We start from the raw sequence: 23,633 nt of genomic DNA on the forward strand, positions 1-23,633 counted from the left end.
TTTAAAGACTTTGAATCTTCTAATTGATATCATTAGACTTTATCATAAAAACAGATATTATATTAGGTCAAGATCCACACACTAAATGGTCACTCATCTAGATGACTTAACCAACCAAGAAAGCAAAGGGGTAAATTAATCAAAATGGCCATTAACTTTCCACGGCTCATTTATACAATGCCGTATAGCATGTGAGGTGCCGCGTCCAAAACCCAGGATTATTCAACATGATCCGTAAAACTGGATTAAACAATTCACTTTCTTACTCAAGAAGCAAAATAATAACCACAGATGAACTTGAACAGGAGCACAATAAGAATGCTGCACCTATAAAACAACGGCATTACCTGTACATATGTTAGTGTAGATCACATTGGAACCGCATAAAAAATTGATGCACTAAATGGGTTGTCTCAAACACAATGTTGCCAGGTTGAATACAGCTAATGATAACAAGATATATATATGTGTGTGTGTGTGCGCGCGCGCGCGCGCTTTTAGCAAATTGGATCGCCCATTTAGAGGAAAGTGAGAGGATGTGATTTCTTCCACCCCATGGTTTTGCAAACGCCATGGCAATTTGCAAGCCACAAGTTTCCCTCCAATATGCAGATCCTCCAATTAGGACCCTCTCAGTCTTGGATCTATTTTCACAATTAAATCTAATTACATGCCTTCCCTCATGCATGTCAGTAGCCAGGATTTCCCCAACAGCGCAACCAACTTAAGCGAAGCTGTCCAGAATTTCGAAACAATAATAGATAGAAAAAAAAGACAAGCAGCAAGATAGGCACTCCTGCAGCCGGTGCAACTCAGGTTATGAGAGCTATTCAATGCCCAGCTAAGCCCCACACCATCAAGTTCCTCACCTCTAAGAAGAAAGACAGCTTTACTGATGTTGTAAATGAAATATTTGACAACCTGGTCATATAGCAAAAAAACATGCTTGAATTAATAGGACTCTGATCCAATGCGGGATCCTTCTACATGATCATTTAACTGCAGTGCAGCTCCTAGCAACAAGTGACCAAACCGGTGTATAAAATCGTGAAGCACACAAACTGCATCACTGGCAAGCTCCATTTTAACCTGCAATACTCCAGATATTCTATGTGCAGAGCAGTGACCCACAAGCACATTTGTGCCCCTACTTCAAATCATATAAGGGCAGAAAAGAATCTTTAGTAACATGCGGGGACATGAGCTGTTTCTTTGAGACAGATTTTAGACAAACCAACAAGCATCTTGGTCTCAATAATTCCTCATGTACCCATCTTTTGCCATGCTCAATTGCCCTGACAGTATCTGCTAAACAATGACTTGTATTCCTCTTCTTCATGGCATCCTCTCATTCGAAGGGCATCCATCAACATGTTAACACTAGCAATGTCATTGTGCCTCTTACAGAGTGCTAGGAGGTTTTCTATGTTTGTGGGATTTGGTCTCCAGTTATTTACTCCATATGATGCAGCTTCTTTGATACACAATAATGCCTCAGAAGTTTGTTCCTCCTTAATGTAGCCTTCTGCAAGGATCTCCCATGTGATTGGTTTTGGCTTTCCACCTTTTTCTGAAAATCTGTCAAGTACATTCTTAGCCTTACCAACCAGCCCTTCTCTGGCATACGAACCCAACAGAATATTGCAGATCCTGGGATCATAGCTTGATGTCATGGAAAGCCATTCTCCATAGATCATTTCAGCTCCATCAACATCCCTAGCCTAATCAAAGAAGAAAGCATTAACTGGTAACCCATATTCAGGATGCTAGGGAAACTTGACTTGTACCAGTTCCAGATCCGATAGACTTCCTCTTTCTTTCCTATTCTGCTATAAAGTCCAATAAGGTAATGAAAAGATGCTCGATCCCTGCCCGTCACTCTAATTTCAGCATCCTTTAAGCAACTTTGTGCCTTCTCAGTATTGCCTAGTCTAATATACATGGTAGCAAGTGTGGTATAAGTGGTCCAATTAGCAATGACGCCATTGTCTGAAGTCATCATCCCTACCACTCTTTCCATGTCCTCTGTATCTCCCATAGCCGCACAGTTTGTTATCCAGATATTGTAAGAGCATATGTCAAATGAAACGTTCTTCTCCTTCATCTCATTAATGATCTTATTAACTTTCTCATGTTCTCCAACATTCATATAGAGAGTCATCAACACATTGAAAAATAGTGCTTCAGTTGTGTATCCTTTGTTTCTCATTACCTCCACAATATCCTCTGCCTTCTCTTTCATCTTTGCTCGGCCGTAAACATTTAGAAGAGCACCATATGCACGCCTGTCTTTGAAGGTATCAGGAAGCTTTGAGAAGTGTTCTTCAGCATGCGAAATGCCATGTACTTTGGCAATCAGATCCAACTGGATTGCCATGTCACTAGATGTAAATGTAAATCGTTCTCCTTGAGCAGTCATCCAATCATAAACCTGCGAAAATGCAAATGAGAATAAACATAAGTGCCTATGACAGGTGCATCAAACTGCCAGACCGAAGATTAAACAGAAAGTAGGTCAAATGAATAAACTACAAACATGGAATAGTCTCTGAAATCCTTCATCATGCATGTAAAACTCTCAAGATTTATTACAACCTTTGACCACTACCACTTCCTTCTCAACTGAAGAACAAAAAAACAAAATTGCTTATACCGCCCTTGACAAGAATTCCTACAGAATAACTTGTACCATCAATAGATGCTCATTGCATCAAAATGGAAGCAAAATGAACATAATAAACCTACACATATCATTACAGAAAAGTGAGAACCAAGATATTTTTTCTTTTTTGAATATAACCGCAAATGAGTTCAACAGAACAAGTAGAAGAATGAGCATGACAGGATTGCAGATCTTAACGAGAAAATGCAATATTCCACAAATGGATGTCGTCCAAACTGCAATGAGCTACATCATTTGCAGTACCATTGCTTTCCCCTTGACCTTATCTGAGCCCTGAAATGTTATGCGCAAATCAAGCAGATTACCATTTCTTATTTCTTCCATATCCAAAGGGCTTGAATTCCAGAGGGCTGCCACTGAAGTTCAGGCTGGCTTTCACTGGCAGAGGAAGCCAGATGAGATTAATTTAACCTGTTTAGATGCAGATACCTCATGAAATCCCAAGTTTCTTCACAAATTTGATTTCCTTATGACAAGAAGAAATTCAGAACACTAAGTCTAGCTAAAGATCATTTGAACAAAGGCCACAAAGAATTATTTTGTCACATATGTTTTTCTCTTTCTAGTCACCAAAAAACTTCTATGGTGTTAATATAGCTCCTACTCAAGGTCTTACCGATCGGTCCAACAATCATGCTCCACAAGCTTTTGGATTATGATATCCTCATTCAAAGTAACTGGACCCAATAGATAAACAAGAAGTGCCTTAAACATTATAAGGAACTCGACATAATAGTAATAGACGCATCATTGTCTCCTCAGATTCATTCAAATACACCTAGAAAGAAAGCTTTATTCTCCTTGTGTCAATGATGGACCTCAAGATTAGGCTATGACATTCCGAACCTAGATTAAGTCAAAATCTTACTTATCACAATGAAAGTGTCAGGTAAATTACAAAAATCAAAATTAACTAGACTGCATGCCAGCTTGAATTGGAGGGGAAAAGGAGAATGAAATGAGACAAATTTCATTCTTCAAATGAACATACATAATCATTTCCCCTTAATGCCTCCCTATCAAAAGCAGGACATATAGCTGATTTCAAAACCTGTTGCAAGTCATGCAACAGTTTTGAACCCACTGGAGGGGTTTCTGCAAGTTACCTTCCAAAAGCAACAACTTTTCTCACTGCACACTTTGATTCAAACAATATGATGATCTTAGGTTTGCTATTCTCCCACTAACTGGAATTATATTATCTATATATACCACTCACAACCCTAAACACCACTAACTTATTGCCATACAGATGGCACTTCTCTGAAGACCACAGTACTAGGTGTCCCACCTAAGCCAAACAAGAAGTACTGCTAGATACAAAGAAGGCAGATGAGAGTGGAGGTGGTAGCCTGGTGGGCTTTATATATGGGTATGGACTCATATAGGCTATTCATCTTCCTCCCATGCACCTCATGTATATGCAGGCGAGGCTGAAACCCTATGCAGGGCCACAGGGGACTGCATACCATATGCGGCTTCATAAACCACTTCATAAAACAGTACATATAACATAAGATATTGAATATTGTGAAACCAACTAAATTTCATCTTGGATACAAAAATCAACATTAGAAACTTATATGAGGCATGAAACTCCTAGACTCCAAAAAATAGGCTTCAGTGACAAGGCCACATTTTTGGATTCATGCATAAATGCATGCATAAACATAATCTTAAATTTGCTTTAATATTCAACAGATAGTTTTCAATATGATTCTTTGTTAACTGCAACATTATCAAATGATAAAATACTACTCTGTAAAGCTGGTAGCATAACCAATGCAAAATATGTTAACACGCAAAAGAATATGCAATAATTCCACATGGAAAGTCAAAATTATCTGTGGCTTATAACTATGAATTTTAGCAGTTCTTGTGCACTTCTTTCATTTCTTGTATATGTCGAATTACCTACTTTCATAGAGTCTATATCGAAAGGTTGGTAACGGATTATCCAATTGAATCCCCTTCCCTAATCCCTAGATTGCGAGAAGTAGTAAATCAATCAACACCACCACTAGAGATAAAGTACAATTTCTTTCAACTACAGACTGCAACGCACAAGAAACGAAACAACGATTACTCAAAAGAAAAAGGAACGGGAGTTAAAGAGACGAACTACTCAGGTACCTCCAAGGCAAGCTTGAACCGGCGGAACTTCCTGAGCTCCTTCACCACGCGACAGAGCTCCCACTTGTTGAGCCGCCTCTCCTCCTCCTCCCACCGCTCGAGGACGGCAGCGGAGCCGACGCTGGGGTTCTCCATGGTGGCGATTCTGCGGTAGAGCGAGCTCCACCTGAGGGCCGGCCGCCGCTCGTAGTCCACGGTGCCGTAGCTGTGTACCTGCGAGATTGAGCATCGGATCAGGCCTCCGGGCTTCTGGTCCACCCGAAGAGAGACCATGGAGGGGCCGAACCCTCGAGATATTTGGGAGCAGGATGCGGAGGACGAGAGAGGGAAGCCTCGGAGGGGAGAAAAGGGAAGGGAAACGGCGGAGTGAAGCATTCCGGGGTTTTGGGTCGGGGAGAGAGAGAATTTGACTGTTAGGGTTTTGGAGTATGCGGGCTCGAACCTTCAGATTTCGAGATTTGGTGGATGTGGTGAAGTGCGGACGAGAAAATTTCTAGACGCAGACTTAAATCTTTATAAAAGACTCCCCCATATCCAAGACCAGTCGCAGCAGGCTGCAAGTTCCCGCCTCTGAAACCAATTACCTCTGTTTATAATCCCTCCTTTTTTGCGTCGACTATATTAATCTCTGAACTGATCTCCTTACCAGCACTGGATTCATATCTATAACTATTCTCAATAAATATGAACAGGGTACCAATTATCTAAAGATGCATCCATTGTCCATTTTGTACTGCTTCATCCTTGCATTCTCTTCTTCTCATGTTTTTAAGCTTTGCTGAATTTGAGGTACTTTCCAAGGAGACAATTTTATTTTACCCTAGTAGTTCTGATACAGACTCTCTGAACTTACTTTTTTAAAAAAAAAAAAAAATTTCCTGCAGTAAAGAGTTTGTCAGACTGCTCTTGTAAATAATTGTTGTCTGACCTTTTTGCTGGCCTATTTTCATGAAATATGTGATAATTACCATGATCAATTTGCCTAGTTATATTCGGCATTCATGTAAACATTATTTAACTCCCTTGTCAGATTCATCTTCAGAACTTTTCTCCACCATCCGCTATCATTTTTCTAGTCTGCTCGTCCTTAAAACCATAAATTACATTGGCAGATTTAAGGTTCTGTTTATTAATTGCAATTCTGATACAAGCTATTCACAGTTGTTTTTTTGCTTAAAGCAAACAATTTTTGTTACAAAAATAAATTCATCATTGGGCAATTAATATCCTCTACCCTTTTTCCCCTCCTGTCTCTCTCTCTCTCTCTTGTTTGGATTAGTCTCTTTGTAGTTGATTTTTTAAAAAAATTGAGCTAATATTACATGCAAAATCTATTGTGCACTATCAAAAGCATGATGTGTTAAACATGATGTGTACTTGAAGGTGCCTGTTGACCAAGCTTTTCAAGTCTTTGATAGTTGTATTAAATGACCTAGGATCAAATCCCGCGTTCACCAAGAGTTGGGTGTCCTCTGTGTAGTGCGTTGCCTAGAGGCCCTTTCCGTTAAACAAAAGAAAGGCCCGGAGCCTATCCCATTAAGCTCAAAATGTACAAGATAGGCATCAGCCTTGACTATGAACCAGAATTCCATTTGGCGGCCCGTGAACGTAGGATGATGGTAAGACATCAATCAATCCACGAACAAGCACTTCTAGCAAGCATCAAGGAGAAGATTGAAGAGAAAAAAAACACTTGTTCATCCAAAATACATCACCCTCCAAACTATATTATTCATTTGTGTTGCAGTAGCATCTAAACTAGTTTTTCACAACTGAGAAATCCTATACAAACTGCAAAAATTAAATAACATTACAGCACAAAAATCATTGATAGCAAGCATGCGTTCCATTTGGCACACTCCTGAAGCTTGATGGGCTCATGCATATCCTACTTGCAGTAAGAGAAACGTTGCTAGCAACTGCTAAGGATCAGAACTCCATCACCTACCATCTCCATCCGAACGTTAGAAATTTTATTAACAAATTTTGTCAACCAGATTGCAGCTGTGAAACAGTTACCTTTTGTATTACAGCAAACAACAGGAAATGCCATACCGACAAAGTTTGGGGAGTCTATCTCCATCCAGTATCGAGAATAGTTGATATAAATCCAAGAACTGTTTTTATTGGGATGAATCATTTCATTTGTTCTCATCTTTAGGCCACAAGATGAGCTGGAGGAAAAACATAAAAACTGCTATTCTAAACCTGTAGAGAGAGACTTTTAAGATATTGAATTAAAAAAAATTGAAGCATGAAGATGTTCTTATATACATAATAGTATCCAAGTTTCATATAAGCTCTGGACAATCTCAACAAAATATCAGGGGATTTTCAAACATACAAGAGATATCCAGAGACAACCACATGACCATCTTTGGTACAAAGGCCTGGATTTCAAATATCACAGCCTTACATTTGGTGTACATCACACAAACTAACATTTGGTGTACATCGCACAAGTTGCAATCATTGTGACCTAGACCCAACAAACCATTAAAAGTGAAGCTGCCTGCATTGACCCACTGTTGCCTCAAGCGGGCAATAAGGGCACTTGAATGGCCGTGTGCTGCTCTTTGACAGTTTCACTATTGACTGCTTTGACAGCACATGCCCGCAAGGCATCAGCATTGGTGGGTTCTCATCACTCCCTTGCTCCCTCAGCACCGGGCACACAAAAATAGAATGAAACTGGAATTCCCTCCCAAGATCAACAGGCACTGGCAGCTGCTTCATTGCCTGCCACTCCTGCTGCTTTGCAGCCATCACACTTGCCAACTTCAGTAGAGTTGGCAACCCTTGGATCCCTGCAGCTATGGCCACGCTAAGCGGGCTCTCGTAGGACTGACCCAAGAGGCTGCAGAACTGCTGGGTGAGCTCCTCAGCCAACCTCTCCCAGTGAGTTGGAGACATAAACTCTGCATAAGGAGACTGGTTGAGCCGACCTGCCCACAAGAGACAGGCCATTAGCTTTTGAATCTCAACCTTGTGCACTGAAGCAAATGGAGCCAGGTAGGTCCTTGCATATTTCAGAGCCTCATTTTGACTTCCCTTCTGTAGCATTTCCACAAACTGCAGTTGGTGAAGCTTCAGCTCGAGGCTTGACCCATTCTCCAATAGCCTTTCACTCTGCTTGGAAGCCCAATTCAGTGCAGGCTCAAGGTTCCTAGACCTCATAGCTTCAAGTATCCCATACATCTCCAGGAATGGAGATTTTAGAGCAGTAGCATCTGGCTCGTTAGCCTCACTTACAAAACAGTCACCAAGATCAAACAAGCCTTGGCGGTAGAAGTGGCTTGCAATGATCTGGTTTACTATATGGATGTCAGAGTCGACATTTCGATATGCCTTGGATATGTCCGGATTTAAGCACTTCTCAAGGATCTTTGCATACTTGACAAGCCCAATGTTCAGCTCCCTCTGGGATCCTTCGAGTTGATTCATTGGAGCCATTTCATTCAGCTTAGTTTTGAGCTCCAAGAGAATGGATTTTAGGTCACAGCCTAAACCATTATCAGTTGACTGCAACTTCGCCATTGCCTCCTCTATCTCTCGCCCAACCTCATCAATGACTTCTTGGGTTTTCGAGCAGGAAAGCTTTTGCTTCTTAGCAACTCGGTCAAATGCATCTTTTATTGTATTTAGCTCCATTTGCTACCTGTAGGTTGGCAGCACAGAGTTCAACCCTGCATCACAAGCAATGATGTCGGTTAGCATGATAGAAACAGAGGAATAATATTTCACAACATCCATGAAGATCAAAAAAGTTTAGCATATTCTGTGACTCAACGAGGAAACGTTACAACAAGGTTCGTTAAATAGTTAATTCTCCCAGCACAAAGCATTAGGGTCAGGTGCGATATCTATGCTGCCATGAAAATTTAACCTGGCTTCCATCAACTTACTTTTGGCAATGTCAAACATGAGACCATATGATGTAGGACAAAATTATTTTATTGCATTATTGGATATTTTTCTTAGGCTATTCTAGATTTGGTTCCAGAGTTCTCTTTGATAAGTTAGGAAGTTGATAGGATTTAGTATACAATTGTTATTTTGGAAGTTCAGAATTTTAGATTGCTTGGAAGACTTTTATGCAGTCAATCATGTCCAAGAAGTGCTAGGAGAATAGATAAATCAAAGAGTCCTTTCTTGCATAGCAAGCAAATTTTTTCACTGTTTCAGAGTCTCTAAGTATGGGCCTTTGTAAAGTGATGAATTTATGAAGATTACTAAGTTATTTTTGCATGGAAGAATCGCTGTGCCCAGATTCAACCTTCTTTTTCTGCTTCCGCTCTCTTCTTCTTCTCCGTTTGTTATACTCTTAATATGTTGTTTTTTTTTATTTATTTCCTACTACTCATTCCTCTCTCCTCTCTTTCTCACTCTCCTTCTTTATTTCAGACATGTGCTATGTAACTTCTTCAATGATGTGAATATATCAGATTGCTGTCTATAGAGATCTTCGTGCATTATTTGGTCAAGTCTAGTTGTAGGATTATATTGGATTGTTCAATTAAGCCTAACAAGCCCTAGGTTTTGATTCAGCTAATCCTTCCATGAGTAAGGAACCCTAAAGAAGATTCTTTGTGAACATCCATTGCTCCTGATTTCAAATTCTTTTGTTGGCTGTCCTGTTTTCAGATTCTGCACAGCAAGTACAAGAAGTGTTTCGAGTCCTAATTTGACCCTATTTTGTGGCCCTCAAACTGCATCAATTGCAGTTTTGGAACAGCATAATAAGAGGTGGAACCCTAAATCATGGTTTGTTGTACCAGGCAATACCGGTGCATATCATACCATATCAGTAGGCAGTACAGGGGGCACGCCAAGTGTTGATACACCGAACTAGCCCCTATTGTGGAAATACTAACACAGTAACAAAATGGTACCAATCCAGGGTCCGATAGAGAAACGGTGAACCTTGCTACAATATATTCCACTAAAGGGCAACAAATAATGGTTATGTTACCCCCAAGTTTAAAATAGGAAGAAATGCAAGCAAGCATTCCAAGTGAGGAAGGACTGACCAACCTAAGCTGCTCGATGCTCAATGCAAGTCCATCAAAAGCCAACTCAACACTGAAAAGCTGGACAGGTTTCTGCAGGACACGGAGAACCTGAAACATGAAAGTCCCTCCTGATGTACTTTTCTTTCCCATCCGCATAACTATGCCCACATCCAGTTTCATAACTTAAGCCCCCTTCACTATCTCCTTTAAATGTTGGAAAATCCACTTCTTTAGCTCACAATGAGCAACAATATCACTTGATTAAACTGATCCACTACTGATTTTCCTCTCCATTGGATATGGTTTCCAACTAAAAATGTCAAGAGTACCCACTACATAAAATACCCAATTCCACACCTTTCCAATGTATGCCATGTGACATTCTTCCTATATATCTCATCCATGGATCACACATCACTCTAGGCTTGGTCTCTCATGATCTTCTTCCTTGCTTCATATCTCACACCTTTTCTTCGTTGTAATGTTTAGGCTTAGTAGCTCCATTTTCTCAATTACAACTGGATTAATTTTTCTTCAGCTTTGACAAAAAATTTGTGAAATCCAATTCAGCAGCAAAGGCACTTCCAATCAGAGGATCTTTCAGAGACTTGTTCCGTTGAAGTCGTGGCACCACTCTTAGTCAGTTCCCCCCCTCTGACCACTCCCATTGTCACTTGGTTTACTGCTTTCAGCTCTCATTGAACCACTCATAGAAAGACCACTCTACAAGAAGGTCCATCCTCCACTCAATTTTAAATCATGATATGCAAACTGCTCACTCAATAATGTTATTTGCTACATTAAGGCTTTCTTGATTTTTGAGTTAAGATGTTGTATAGTTATGCCATAAAGATAACACAAGTGCATTACATGACACCAGTATATAGTAGAAAACTTTACACGGCACGAGCATCAGACACGTCCAACATACATAACAACCAAGAGATTAGAAGTTTTTAAGTTCATGTTAAATTATAAATGCAGTCTCGCTTTTGGAATTCAATGCAGTATAAGAAGCAAAGAAATTAGCTGCAACAAAATCTGCATGAGAATTAGCACTTCCACTTTTTGCTTTGTTTAGTCTTAATAAATATAAGATATACAACCAACATTTCTGTCGTCACTTCCATAATCATTGTTATGAAATTCCTGTATATCAAGTAATGGAACCCAACATCAAAACTAAAAAGAGTCGCTTGTTAAAAGAAAAAGGATAGCTATTTGATCATGACATCATGCAATCTTCCGAACAACAAAAAAATTAGGAAAACCGAAAACACATGAACAATCCCGATAGGGCATAACAAAAAAGCACACATAACAAATATTGATATACATATAATCAAAGTTTCTCACTCTAGCACATCAACAATCACAAACTAATGTGGTTCAATATTTATTTACATATGCTTCTGCATGACAACATGAACTAACAAGATGCATAGTTATGTACCATATCTTTAACCAAGCAGATGACCTTCCGACAAGAGAAGATTTAGAGAATCAAATACAAAACATCTAGAGATAAAGGACCAAGAATTTATCTTTTTTTAAAAAATCTTATTACTTGATCTGCTTTAACTGCTCTATGTGTTGATCTAAGTTTCCTAGTAGTTAACCAAAGAAAAAACGTACACTAGAATATGAAAACCCATATCACCACAGTGAAGCAATGATTTATACTTGCATATTAATTTCATATTCAAATGGTACCTTCTCAAAACTTTGCCATAGTATGAGAACTGCATCTGAAGTTGATACTTGTAGGCTTGTAGCACTTGACTCTCTCATTCAATAACATTTGACCAAACAAACTTAACATCGTTATAATAAAACTCTAGAAAAGAATCAGACATTTAACAATCAAAGCCCATTAAGTTTAGAACCATGGCTTTCAATCTCAGTATCGAACCCTGGTACTGGTACAAATTGGTTCAATACGATACACCCCATACCAACAATTATGAAGTTAGCACAACAGTTGTACCATGTGTCGTTACAATTCAATACTTAGTCTCCATATTGTACAAATACAGAACCAATCAGTGTGGCACATCCCCTGTAAGCTAGTATGGGTTGGTACCTAAAATCTTATTTAGAACCACATAAGAACAATATGAATATAAAGAAATGGGCAATTTCAGCATGTTTATGCTATATGCTTTAATCACCAACAGAAGGTACAAATGCATACGAACTGTTCTATAACAATTTGACAATGTTTCAATTAAATTTCATGTCATGCTGAAATAAAGTATACTCCTGCACCTATTGGCACATGCAAAGAACCAATAAGAAAATTAAACCTAACATAAGAAAAAGACAGTTAACAACAGATAACACAAAAAAAAAAACAAGGATCAGCATGATATCAGACAGAACATAGCGGCAGGCACATTGTATGAGAATTGATAACAAAATAACAGCTACGTGAAATTATGAAATAGAGATTCAGGAGCTCTCCTTTCTCTTCCTGTAAGCAGTTGTACAAAGCTCAAAATAGCACGAATCATGACCCAAAGCAGTTAAAATATATATATAAACTATGTTAAAGACAGAAGAAAAAACAACTGAATTTACCTATCTTAAAAATAAAATATCATCGAGGTGTCTGCATGAAACAAAATCAATAGTTTTCCGACATAACTCCTCCAAAATAAGAATTTATATAGATTTAGTCTAATAATAATATTCGTCGTCAAGTTGCACGAAAGTAATAAGATAAAATGAGAGAATGCCTCATAGGATAAATTCTTAAAATCAAGGAAATTAATCAAATTGAAAACTTTAAGATAGATTTTGTAGTAGACTTAGGAATTCATGGTTCAAGCCAAATATAAGAATCAGCAACTGACACTGTAGCCTAGCCTGGACTAGCCTTGGAACTAACTTCTTCAGCACAAGCTTGGCCTGAAAATTAAAATTCTAGGCCCAGGACAATCTGAACCAGTTGATTTTAGGACACAGGTCAATCATTCAACATTATATATCTATATCAATGGCAAAGGAAATAGGAAGGCCAGTGGCAGAAACAAGGCAAAGAGAAAGAAGGAAAGAGAGAGGGCGCTCAAAAGGGGAAGGGACCTAACTATGAGATTGGCATGCAGCAGTGGTCTGGTGATGAGGAGATGGTAAGGCAGAGGAGCGAGGAGGAAGATGGTGGAAGGGGTGAGGAAGGTACAGGCAAGAAAAGGGAAAGGACAGAGTGAAAGGAGGGGCAGGGTTTAGACATCTTGTGTTTTATAACAATATATTATATACGGTGAAGTATATCAATCACTTTTTTAAGTTGTGCATGAGCCACCCAAATATTGCCATGACTAGGCTTGGCCTCTCCTTTTTCTGCATCAAGCAGGTTGGGCAGGATATGCATGGATCTGACTTATATAATATCAAAATTGAGAGAGAGAGAGAGAGAGAGAATAGATTTCATCACATAAACTCCAGATCTTGAGAATAAATGCAGAGAAAATACAAGAAAATGGACATAAACAAAACCACCTATTGGATCCACATAAAGACATATATTAAAAATGTGCCGTAGAACACAAAAAATGAAGGATTAGCAGCAGAGATATTGCACATAAGTGTCGAGTTGATTCAACCACCATACTACTTGGTTGATATGTATACTACAATGTAACGAACAATGTTTGTGAATGAAAATTTTGTAACAAAAGCATGCTTTCATGTTTTCTTCTGTTGTAAAAGAATGTGTTTAGCATGTTAACCTTAACAATTCATATATCATCACCTTTCCAAAAAACACACACCTATGTTCAGAAGCACATCCATCATAACTAGTCTAATTAAAAAAAAAAAAAATCAAATAACCTTCCAAACATCTCGAAGTGGGCATTCAAATACAGATACTTTACACAACGTACATAACATAACGCAAGACCACGAATATAACCACAAATCATAAATTTTCTTTTGTAAAGAAGTGACCGTGCATTTATGCTGCTTTTGGAAAAGGGAATTAGTAGATAATTTTATTATGATAACAGCATACTGTAACTCATTGCTAAACATTTCTAATACAACATCTCAAGTGCTAATGTCGAAACCAGAAATCAAGCTCCACAAATAGCTCACAAATAAGATCAAGAAACTTTAATTGAGTAAATGCCAAAGATCTACAACAGAACGGCAGGGGGCATCGCATTCCTAACAGAATAAGACTGACGGATATTTTATAGCAATCCCAAAAAAAGCTCTTTAGCATGTACACGAAAATATAATGCAACGAAGATCCAACGAAAGAATCAATATGATCGAGAGTGCCCGCAACCAGGGTTCCGTAAAAATTTCTAAGAAATCAAAAAACCCCAACAAAATTATATTCCCTTTAGAATCAAGATTACTGATCCACAAACGGGGAAGCGAGAGAGAGGGAAGCATACTTAGGGTCGGCAACGCGAGGGCGAGGGCGAGGGCGAGGGCGAGGGCGAGGTGGTCGACGACAGTGGAGAAGCGGAACGGCCGATGGGCGCGGAGATAAAAGGATGGCGGCCGACGAGGAGCACGACGATCGGGCCTCGGGATGGGGGTCGGAGAGCCGGGGAGGCCGTGGCTTAATGTTGGCGAGGGCGAGGATGGAAGCTAGGGCACGTTGGCGAGGGGAAGGGGAGGTTGAAAGAAGCGTGAGAAATCGGGATCGGACCCGTTACGTGGATTTTTTTTCCCCCCTCTCAATCGTCATGGAATTATAAAATTCAGTGGAAATATATGTACGTGTACCAGTACGTACAAAGCACGTCTAGAGGTTTAACTGTGAACAATTATAATTACTTATATTAAACTACGAGATTCATCTAGATTGTATCATTTGTATATACCAGTAATCTTTTATGTGTATATATATAGCATCTTAAATATATCTTTGAAAATAATATGGCTACTCACCTTAAAGTTTTAAAAGTAGCCACTTGCATAATAACTGCTATAGTCATATAGAATATTAGATTGTAAAAGTAAAAACTTAGACAAAAAAAGATTTAATGAGAGAACAAAATATTCACAAACATCTCATGATATATTGCCTCAACTTCTTTAGTCATTGTCCTGCTTCGAAAATAAATGGCTCTATAACAGTGGCAATATGATAATTGATAGCAGGATGGGGTAGTTGCATCAATGATAATATTAGGTGATAAAATAATATTTTAAAAAATAAAAATAATTTTTCAATAATTTTTCTCTTTTACAAAACCTATAATATTTTCTAAAAAAATACAAAATAAGCATTTCATAAATTTCTCAATTTTTTGTATATAATTTTAAAATTAAAAATCTGATATCAAATACTGTTGTGGCCTCTTTTTTTCATTATTTATATAGGCTTAATAGTATTACCCATTTATTAAGAGAAAAAGAGTTTAAGTTTAGATTCTCACACTTGACTAAATCCAACCTAACACAAAATTTTTTATTGATTATTAATACCTAGTTAACCATCTATTCAAGAATCTAGAAATGATTTTTCTCAAGCATATTTTGGGCGAAATGGGTCGCAGCCTCATAACTTATAAAATGTTTTGCAAGTTAGAAAATTAAATAAGTATTTAAGGTTTGATAAGAGATTTTAAATAATTTTTCTTAATACATTGGATTAATTCTGGAGTTGGTAGCTACTGTCCACTCTAGATAAAGCTCCCAAAAAGGGGAGTCTTTATTAGTACATAGTTAAAATAAAAATTAGAGTAATATTTTCTTTTCATTATATTAACAAGTTCCGGGTTCAATTGTCGGCACCCCACTCTGGAGGAATAATAATATTTTTTCTTTCTTGGAAACTTGCAAAATAAAAGAAGAAAAAAAAATACTTAGTGAGTGACTCAAGGTGTATTAAAGTACATTAACAGCCAGGTCAATTGGTGGGGATTCGAACAATTTTCAAAGCACTGATTGGTGATGCAGTCTTCAACATAACCTGTTAATTTATCTTTTCTTTTGTGAAGATAAATAGGATTCATACTCCATAGAACATGAACACATGGCACGGAGTTCATTTCTCTTCTTGAGTGAGTTTGTTCTGCCGGGAAATACGCATCTATGTTTGACAATGGATGCAGATATTGCCCCTGCTAAACAGTCGAGAGTCGAGAAACGAAATTTGTAGCCAGGAGATATATACCTTGGAAGCACTATTAATCATCTTTAATTGTGTGTAGAGAACCACATCGGTGATGAATTTACGATGTGCCACTTCTCAAAGTTTTCTTTTTCGTTTTTTTTTTTCTTCTTCTTTTCTCCCTCACCTGCAGTGGAGAGCTTGAATTGCAGATATCAAGGTTCTCGGATATTAGTGATAAAATAACTAAAAACCTATCACATGTTAGAAGAAAGTTTTGAAAGCAAATACGACCTCTATACACACACATACACATGCACGCAGAGAGAAAAAATAGAAATAAAAAAAATAAAAAAATAAAAATTTCGACAGAGATGGATGCCCTGATCAAACATATGGAAAATTACTATAATCACTGTCTCTAATTGTTGTGCTTAGCATTCAAATCAACATTTTATATCTTCTCCCAATCACATCTCCCCATCTTTTTGATTCTCAACTTCCAGCATTGTTCTACGTGTATCCATTCCCATCACATAAAAATCTGTCTACACACGTTTATATTCAAAATTATATTTGTTGGGGCAAATCAACTGACCTCCGACTCCGACTTTATATCGGCTAACTATTGAGGCAAATTAACCGACCTCCGACTCCGACTCTATATCGACCGAATGAATATATTACTCTGACTCATAATTGGTTGACTGACCGATAGTCGGCTATTGTCGATCAATAACAAACGACTTGATCAACCTCTGACTGAAAACCATCGGTATATCAGAGTTACCAGTCGATGGTCATTCGGACCTTCTACTGACTTACATCTACCGACGTATCAGTATTACCGACATATAATCAGCCTATCTGCTTAACATATCCTAACCGTTATGAACGATTATCGACTACGTGTTACGGCTATTAACGAGAATAAACAACCCACTAACTCTATGATTATGGTCCGATAATCTAATGCCATAAAAAGTTGGACTACGTGCTCGATGGTTACATCAAAATCATCTATAAAAGAGGAGGTAAACGAGCAGTACGGATAAGATAATTTTGAGTCAAAACTCTGTCACTCTCAACATTCTCATTAGCTGTTCACCAACCTCCTCTCTGACTTAAGCATCGAAAGATTCCCGTCGGACACAACTCCGATCTGTGAGGACTTTTATCTTGCAGGTGCTCTTCACCGACGACAGACGACAGAAAATTGACCGCAACAGATTGGCGCGTCAGATAGTGGGTATCGTAAGTACTCCTCTCCTTCGATCTTCATCAAGACCTGCACATGAAAAGCAGAGAGAGGAGTTGAATTGCCGTAGGTGTGAACCATATCAGAAATATGCAAATATACAACACCAATCGGCAAGTCAGTTGACATCAATTGTTGTGCCATGACCCTTCGCACAATGGGAGATTGACATACTCAGTCCTTTTCCTCCGGTATCTTGTCAGAGAAAATTTATAATGATCGCCATCAATTATTTCACCAAGTGAGTGGAAGCTGAACCTCTGGCACAAATCACTGAGAGCAAGATGAAGGACTTCATTCAGAAATCAATTATATGCAGATTCGATTTACCACACACCATCATCACTGACAATGGTCGGCAATTCGACAATCAAAATTTCAAAGAGTTCTGTATAAAATTTCATATTACGCACAAACTTACATCAATCGGCCATCCATAATCCAATAGAGAGATGGAGGAAACCAACCAAACGATTCTACATGGACTCAAAATCAGACTGAATGAAGCTAAAGGCTTCTGGGTGGAAGAATTATATCCGATCTTTTGGGCATAATGAATGACTCTTCGCATACTGACGGGAGAGTCGCTATTTAATCTAGCTTATGGAACAGAAGTGATGATTCCACTTAAGATCGGATTACCATTAGCAAGGGTAGAGCAATACAGTGAACCGAGCAGCTCAGAATGTCGGAGAGCTGATTTAGATCTACTTCCAGAAGTCTGACAGCAAGCTCAAATTCGGATGGCAGTCTATCGGCAAAGAGTAGCCCAGTATTATAATGTAAAAGTTAAATCGAAGGTCTTCCATTCTGGAGATCTGATCCTAAAGAAAGCAGAAGTCTCAAAATCTCTTGATCAGAAAAAGTTATCTCCGAACTGGAAAGGAACTTACAAGATAACCGAAATACTTAGACCGGATGCATATCGGCTAGAAACTTTAGAGGAAGTAACCATCCCCGGAACATGGAATGCTGACAACTTGAAAATGTATTATCAATAAAGTTATCCATGTATACATTATTCAGAATGAAATATTGAATTTCAGAATGAATTTCAGAATCACAAGTTTAAGTAAATTACAAAGTGGTAATAGACCGACAGATGGATGGTCAATTTCTATCGATTATATTTTGATTTTTTACTGTAAAAATCGATGCATCGACTATATTTCAGTTTTCACCGTAAAAGCTAAAATACCGACTGTATCTCGATACCGAACATATTTTAATTTTTCACTATAAAAGCCGACCCTAGTCGAACGACTATTATGTCGACTTAGTCTTAACTAAGTAGAATGCTATGCCAATCGACCCAGGTCGAATTGAAACTATACCGACTCGACTACGGTTGGTCGAAGGATATTCGGTTTGCCATCAATTATCAAATAACCTGATGTACTAAATCCAACTAAGATCGGACGAAGGATATTCGGTTTATTATCTCTTATCCTAATACTTAAGTACGTCAATGGATGTTCGACTAACGAAGGAATCCTATAATCACTATCAGATGTTCGACTTGTCGATCGATATTCGGTAATTGAAAAATAATACTACGACATTGCAGATATACAAAGAAAGTGTCTGTACTTGAAAAATTCTTTCATTCATTCATTGAAAAGAAAGTTACAAAATTGGATCGAAGTCCAATTACAAAATTTTTGAATACAAAAAGAAAATAAAAATTGCACCGATCATCAGTCGCGATCTCCATCTCTTTGCTTCGATATAGCATCAGAGACTTGTACAACTTCTGATGCTATCGGTGCTCTATCTTCGATCGATACGGCTTCTTCAGCAGCTCCATCTTCTGGGATGGAAGGGATGATGCTGCTTAAGTCAAGATCTGGATACAACTTGCCGACTGGGTCTCGGCCATCCTCATATCTGACACAGTAAGAGGCAAACTCGCCTTCGAGCATCTCTTCCTTGAACTCTTCTGAATTCTTGAAGTCCTCGATGGCATGGTTCAAAGCCTCCCTTGTCGACTCTGCTTTCACTCTCGCCAGCTCTGCGTCGCTTTTGCGGAAGCTGATTCATCATCGGCCAGTGCAAACATTTTCAAGGTGACTCGATATTTTTCATGCTCAGCTTCAAGTTCTTTAATACAGCCATCCTGTTCTCGTTGAAGCCGATGGATAGAATGCTTCTTGCTCTTGATCCTCGACTCAACAGACAAGATATTTTGACGAGTCGACCTAAGTTCAGCTCCAGAAGATTGAAGGTCGGCTATCAGACGGGAGACTTCCTCTTGAAGCCTCGCCTCCCGTTCGATCGCCGCCCGAAGTTGTTCACAAGCAGCTGCCTTCTCAGCATTGACAGCTGCCACTTTATCCATTTATGTCTGACGAAAGTCTACAACCTTTCGGTAGCTGACTTCCAAGTTGAACATGTCAAGTGCCAACTGAAAGTAGAAGATTAGTCGGATCAGTCGAAAAAAAAAATATATGAAGAAAAACTTATCCCAAGTATCATCGGATAAAAAGAGGAAAACATCTCGACGACGGTACGGCTTTTTCTATTCTCTTGATCAGTCGGAAGAAGGATAGCTTGAATGAGCCATTTGGCTAACTTTGGATTGGCCAAGACCGACTCTGGATTGGCCAAAGCCGACTCATCCTCAGAAAGTTTGATGTCAAAGTGAACGATGTGCCCTGGCAATGATCTGTCATCAGTCGAAGTCACCGGCATCTTCCATCGGTCTTCCATCGATATTTCTGCACTTGAGAATGTAGAGAAATTGGAGCTTGACTACGCTCGAGAGAGTCTTGCTGGAGGAACATCTAGTGCAGTCGCTGATTGATCTAGCTCGGCCACGACTTCTGCTTCGATCCGAGCCTCTATTAATGGAGCCATCGATGGTGCTGCGGCAACTTTGTCTTCTCTTGCCGTTCCATCTTCGGTAGACAGCACTTCAGAAAGCGCTGTCGGGGCTGACAGCACCAAAATTGACTCAATAACCAATGCTAATGGTACATCAGGTTCCCTCGTCGGTGCAGATATGGTTGCTCGACCTTTCTTCGACGGTCGGGAGGGTCCAACTTTGGATGCCGCTGTCCTCTTCTTAGTAGCATGCTGACGATTATCGACGGTCGATACTCACGCCCTCGACTGCATAGCTGCAATTAGAACAAAGAAGTCAGTACAATTCAAAAACAAACAAAGAAAAAATAAAAGTGATCGACTATGCTATATCTAAGGTGGTGATCGAACTAAGGCCGGTATTGTAGAGAGTTTGTTCGGTCATCAGCTTTCTCTGCGGGGGGACCGTCATGTCCTTCAATTGATAAAAATCTTTTCGATCGTCGACCTCCACCTGACTGTTCTCGTTGGGATCGGTTCTTGGATCATCCTAGCATGAAGGAAAGTCACATGGAAGAGAAGAGGAAATAAAAAAGAATAGGTTCTTCCATCCATGAATGGATGATGGAAGATCGGTAATGAAGAAAAGGCCTTTTCTTGGGTTGAAGAGCCACTAACCCTTGACCTTTGGATGGGTACGAAAAACAAAGAAGGTGCAGAAAAGAGAAGGACGAGGCTCGATCGGTATTAACTGACACAACAAGTAAAACTAATTATTAGCCGGACCGAGTTTGATGCCAGCTGAGCGGGGCAAAGACTATAATAGTCAAGCAAATTTTGGACGAACTCCGAAATCGAAAATCGAAGATCCGTCCGAAGATTTTCGATATAGAAGGCCACCTGATCCGAAGGATGAGAGTTCACCAGACCATCGGTGTCAGGTGCAAAGAGTTGATACTGCTCCGAGATACGATACTGCTCTCGGAGCCGTTCAATATTGGGTTCAGATAGTGAAGAAACCTCCACTTTCAGACCCGATGGAGAGTCGTCGGCCTGATTCTCCGACCGACTATCCTGAGAAAAAGAAGTTCTAGCCATGGAAAAGAAAAACTAGAGAGAACCAAAAAGGAGATGGACCCAAGAAGGAAGGACAAAAACACTTAACCTGAAAGCTAAAAACAAAAAGACGGAGAAGGAACCCTGGAGTCTTCTGGTGTTGGGGCGACCTTCCGGCAGAATTTCTACAGCAGAGGATGAAGGCAAAATGCAAAGTAAAAGTTTGATCGAAAGCGACCCTGTATATATAGAATTTCTCAATGGTCAGGATGGAAGCGGTCAAATCGGAGCCTTATCAGATGACGACAAGTGGCAACATCCGAACCGACCATTGGTTGGACGATTCGATGCACCTCCTCCTGATCGTGCCACCTCACCATCATCCGCGTAAACAGCTCCGATCCAATGATATTCGGATACGTGGCCAAAATTTACTAGTCAGAATCATCTCGTTCGATACTGAATTATCTTCCTGAAATGACGTCCGATACTGATATCCGATATCGAATTGTCCTGTCGACATGACAATCCAATAATGATTTTGCTGCCACCGAAACGATAAAACAATCAGAGAATTCTTGACTAGCAGTCAAGTCGGAGCTCGAGGCAACATGTGACGACTCCCTTTATTTAACGTGATAAACCACGTGATAATATACACGTCGGATCACCTTGGACTAGCGAGTAGGGGGCAACTGTTAGGATAAATCAATCGACCTCCGACTCCGACTCTACATCGGCCAACTATTGGGACAAATCAACTAACCCCCGACTCTGACTCTGCATCGATTGAATAAATATATTACTCCAACTCATAATCAGTTGACCGATCGACAGTCGGCTATTATCGACCAACAACAAATGACTTGATCAACCTTCAACTGAAGACCATTGACATATCAGAGTTATCAGTCGATGGTCATTCGGATTTTCTATGGACTTACCTCTACCGATGTATCAGTATTATCGACATATAGTCGATCTATCTGCTCAACATATGCTAACCGTTATAAACGATTATCGACTACATGTTACGGTCATTAATAGGAATAAACAATCCACTAATTCCACGATTATAGCCTGATAATCTAGCGCCATAAAAAATGAGATCACGTGCTCGACGGTTACATCAGAATTATCTATAAAAGGAGAGGTAAATGAGCAGCATGGATAAGACAATTCTGGACCAAAACTCTATCACTCTTAACATTCTCATTAGCTGTTCACCAACCCCCTCTCTGACTTAAGCATCGGAAGGTCCCCGTCGGACGTAACTCCGATCTGTGAAGACTTTTATCTTGCAGGTGCTTTTCACCGGCGACAAGCGACATGGAGTTGGCCACAATAATATTCAAAATTTCTAAGGTGTCTCAATGCTTCTTTTTCTCCACCATTTGCTTGCATCTTTTGTAACTTTTGTGGTAGATGTACAATCTATCAAGGAGTAAGGACATTACAAACTATCATTGTAATAAAAGAACTATTAGGTGGATATCTGGTCAGGACACCACCTCTCAAGATCCTTTTAGTATCACGCGATGCAGCAAGAAGAAAGAAGAAATAAAATAAAACAATCAAAATACGTGGATCAGCCACAAAAGGGCTCGCCTCCACGGGGCATGCAAACTTCACTATGAAAAAAAAAATTTTACAAGAAGAGATCTCACCCTCAATCTTTGTACACCCAATTCTCTCTCTAGAAATTTTCCTCTCAAAAGCTCTCTCTCTTTTGGAAGATCCCCTGAACCCCTGAAGTGCCTGGCGACCGCTGTCCAAGAGCCTCCCGCTCCTTCTCTCTCAACGCTTCAGCCTCTCTCTTCTCACGGGTTCCGTACGACACAGAAATCCGAACCACACCTTCTCTGTTATCTCACAGGACTTTTAAAGGGCTTAAACAGGATTTAGATTAGGTTTAGGAGTCCTTAATCAATCCAAATCACATCCCAGACCGTCGGATCAAGATCGGAAGTCACCTGGGCCCTCCGATTGCGCTTCGGTCCATGGGATAGTGCCGTGGACCGCGAGAAACGTGTGGGAAACGCCCACACAGTCCACAGGCCCACCCGTGGACCGCCCGATCCACGGTGGATTGGAGAACAGGACCCAAGCAGGGCGCCCGAGCCTGGGCCTGCCCACACCCGCCTGGGCCGCCCGCCCGCGGGCCTGGGTCGCGCGTCCCGCATTCCGCCGCCTGCGGCCGCACCGCTGCCGCCCGCCGTCGGCGGTCCTCCGCCACCTCGGATCTTGTGCCGACTTCAAAAGCTCGTATCTCCTCCATTCGAGCTCCGTTTCGGATGATCTTGGTCTCGTTGGACTCCATTTTTCGTCGTGAACCTCGCTGTAGGCTCAATGTAGATTGAATCTCGAGGCGTCAAATCCTAACAATCTCCACCTCGACTCGATATTCAACCTCCTCCAAACTCTGAGAGCTTCTGGATCTCCTCACCTCCATGCCCTGGGGCAATCGCCTGCTGATCATGGATGGGCAAACATGGGAGTCGAGCCAGGCTGCTCGATCCCATCTCCGTCGTATGCTGTGCTCCTCCTGACCTGAGACTTGTTTGGGGCATCATCTTGCGGCAATAGGAATCTTACCTTGCGACGTCGCCTCTC

At 40.0% G+C, this 23,633-nt stretch overlaps 2 protein-coding genes across 2 annotated transcripts; both read right to left on the minus strand.

Annotated features, from left to right (window-relative positions):
* Positions 1 to 872: 872 nt before the first annotated feature.
* LOC105043771 (pentatricopeptide repeat-containing protein At1g02150) lies at positions 873 to 5,524 on the minus strand. The gene is given in 3 exon segments (XM_010921464.4): positions 873 to 1,717; positions 1,720 to 2,431; positions 4,817 to 5,524. Coding segments are annotated over 3 exon segments (1,518 nt in total). The 5' UTR covers positions 5,192 to 5,524; the 3' UTR covers positions 873 to 1,286.
* Positions 5,525 to 7,046: 1,522 nt separating this feature from the next.
* Positions 7,047 to 14,516, minus strand: LOC105043770 (protein RMD5 homolog). The gene is made up of 2 exons (XM_010921463.3): positions 14,235 to 14,516; positions 7,047 to 8,502 (listed from the first exon to the last, which is right to left on the minus strand). The coding sequence occupies exon 2, from the start codon at positions 8,465 to 8,467 to the stop codon at positions 7,313 to 7,315; it is 1,155 nt and encodes a 384-aa protein (XP_010919765.1). The 5' UTR covers positions 8,468 to 8,502; positions 14,235 to 14,516; the 3' UTR covers positions 7,047 to 7,312.
* Between the last annotated feature and the right edge of the window lie 9,117 nt (positions 14,517 to 23,633).

The sequence above is a fragment of the Elaeis guineensis genome, chromosome 4 (genome assembly GCF_000442705.2).
Source record: "Elaeis guineensis isolate ETL-2024a chromosome 4, EG11, whole genome shotgun sequence".
Classification (NCBI taxonomy): Eukaryota; Viridiplantae; Streptophyta; class Magnoliopsida; order Arecales; family Arecaceae; genus Elaeis; species Elaeis guineensis.